Raw genomic sequence first — 1346 nt, forward strand, 5'->3', positions numbered from 1 at the left:
ACGCTCACCACCCGAGATGAGTATTACTGTGACGTAGAGAGTCAATCACAGCGCTCAGCCAACAACCAGGTCACCGCACCAAGATGTGAGGTATCAAAAGGGTCGGGCTCCTTGGGACTGGCCAAGAAGATTTGCGAAACGAAACGCGAATATGTATCGCTTCGCGCACATTATATATCGCTCGCCCCTTGCATGCACGCATTGCTCATGCATGTGCTGCCACCCGCTGAACTTCCTGCTATGATAAGTTTCCGCCAGCGACTGCTCGCAATGAGTTCCTGTCGGGGTTGACATATGGCATGTATTTGAGCCTTGATTGTCGGTGTCTATGGTCTTATTACGAGTCACCTAACAGGTCCCCGTTTTTACCCCACCATGAGGTTACCCATCGCAATTTTTGCCTACGTTGTCAGCTTAGTCCTCGGTGCCAAAGAGGAGGAGAAGGTCTCCGGCCCAGTTGTCGGTATTGATCTCGGTACCACCTACTCATGCGTCGGCATCTACAAGAACGGCCGTGTCGAGATCATCCCCAACGATCAGGGAAATCGAATTACCCCTTCTTACGTCGCCTTTACTGATGAGGAACGTCTCGTTGGAGAAGCCGCAAAGAACTACGTCGCCATTGACCCGCAAAATACCGTGTTTGATGTCAAGCGACTCATCGGTCGTCGCTATTCTGATAAGACCGTTCAACGCGATAAGAAACTGTTGCCTTTCAACATCATCGAAAAGGGCGGCAAGCCTATGATTGAGATCGCCGTCAAGGGCCAGAAGAAGGCTCTCACTCCTGAGGAGATCTCCGCCATGGTGCTGACGAAGATGAAGGAAGTTGCTGAGAATTACCTCGGTACTGAAGTGAAGAATGCAGTGATCACAGTCCCGGCCTACTTCAACGATGGTCAGCGTCAAGCTACTAAAGATGCCGGCACCATTGCTGGTCTCAATGTCATGAGAATTATCAACGAGCCCACAGCTGCTGCCATCGCATATGGGCTTGACAAGAAGTCTGAGAAGAACATCCTTGTGTATGATCTTGGCGGCGGTACCTTCGATGTCTCCCTGTTGACCATTGATAATGGTGTGTTTGAAGTCGTCGCCACTTCTGGTGATACTCACTTGGGTGGCGAGGATTTCGATCAGCGTGTCATGGACCATTTCATCAAGATCTTCCTTAAGAAGCATAAGAAGGACCTCCGCTCCGACAAACGATCTCTAGCCAAACTCCGCAGGGAAGTAGAAAAGGCGAAGAGAGCCTTGTCGTCTACTCACCAAGCTCGTATCGAGATCGAAAGCATCATGGACGGTATTGATTTCTCAGAGACCCTCTCCAGAGCGCGCTTTGAAGA

General features: G+C 50.5%; 1 protein-coding gene across 1 annotated transcript; it reads left to right on the forward strand.

The window, feature by feature from the left end:
- Positions 1-375: 375 nt before the first annotated feature.
- On the forward strand, positions 376-1303 carry Pmar_PMAR013424 (heat shock protein,, putative; the record flags this gene model as incomplete). Its single annotated transcript, XM_002787316.1, has 1 exon — positions 376-1303. A coding segment is annotated over one exon (928 nt), but the record flags the coding sequence as incomplete, so codon positions are not given.
- Between the last annotated feature and the right edge of the window lie 43 nt (positions 1304-1346).

The sequence above is a fragment of the Perkinsus marinus genome, assembly GCF_000006405.1.
Source record: "Perkinsus marinus ATCC 50983 genomic scaffold scf_1104296929426, whole genome shotgun sequence".
Taxonomy (NCBI): domain Eukaryota; phylum Perkinsozoa; order Perkinsida; family Perkinsidae; genus Perkinsus; species Perkinsus marinus.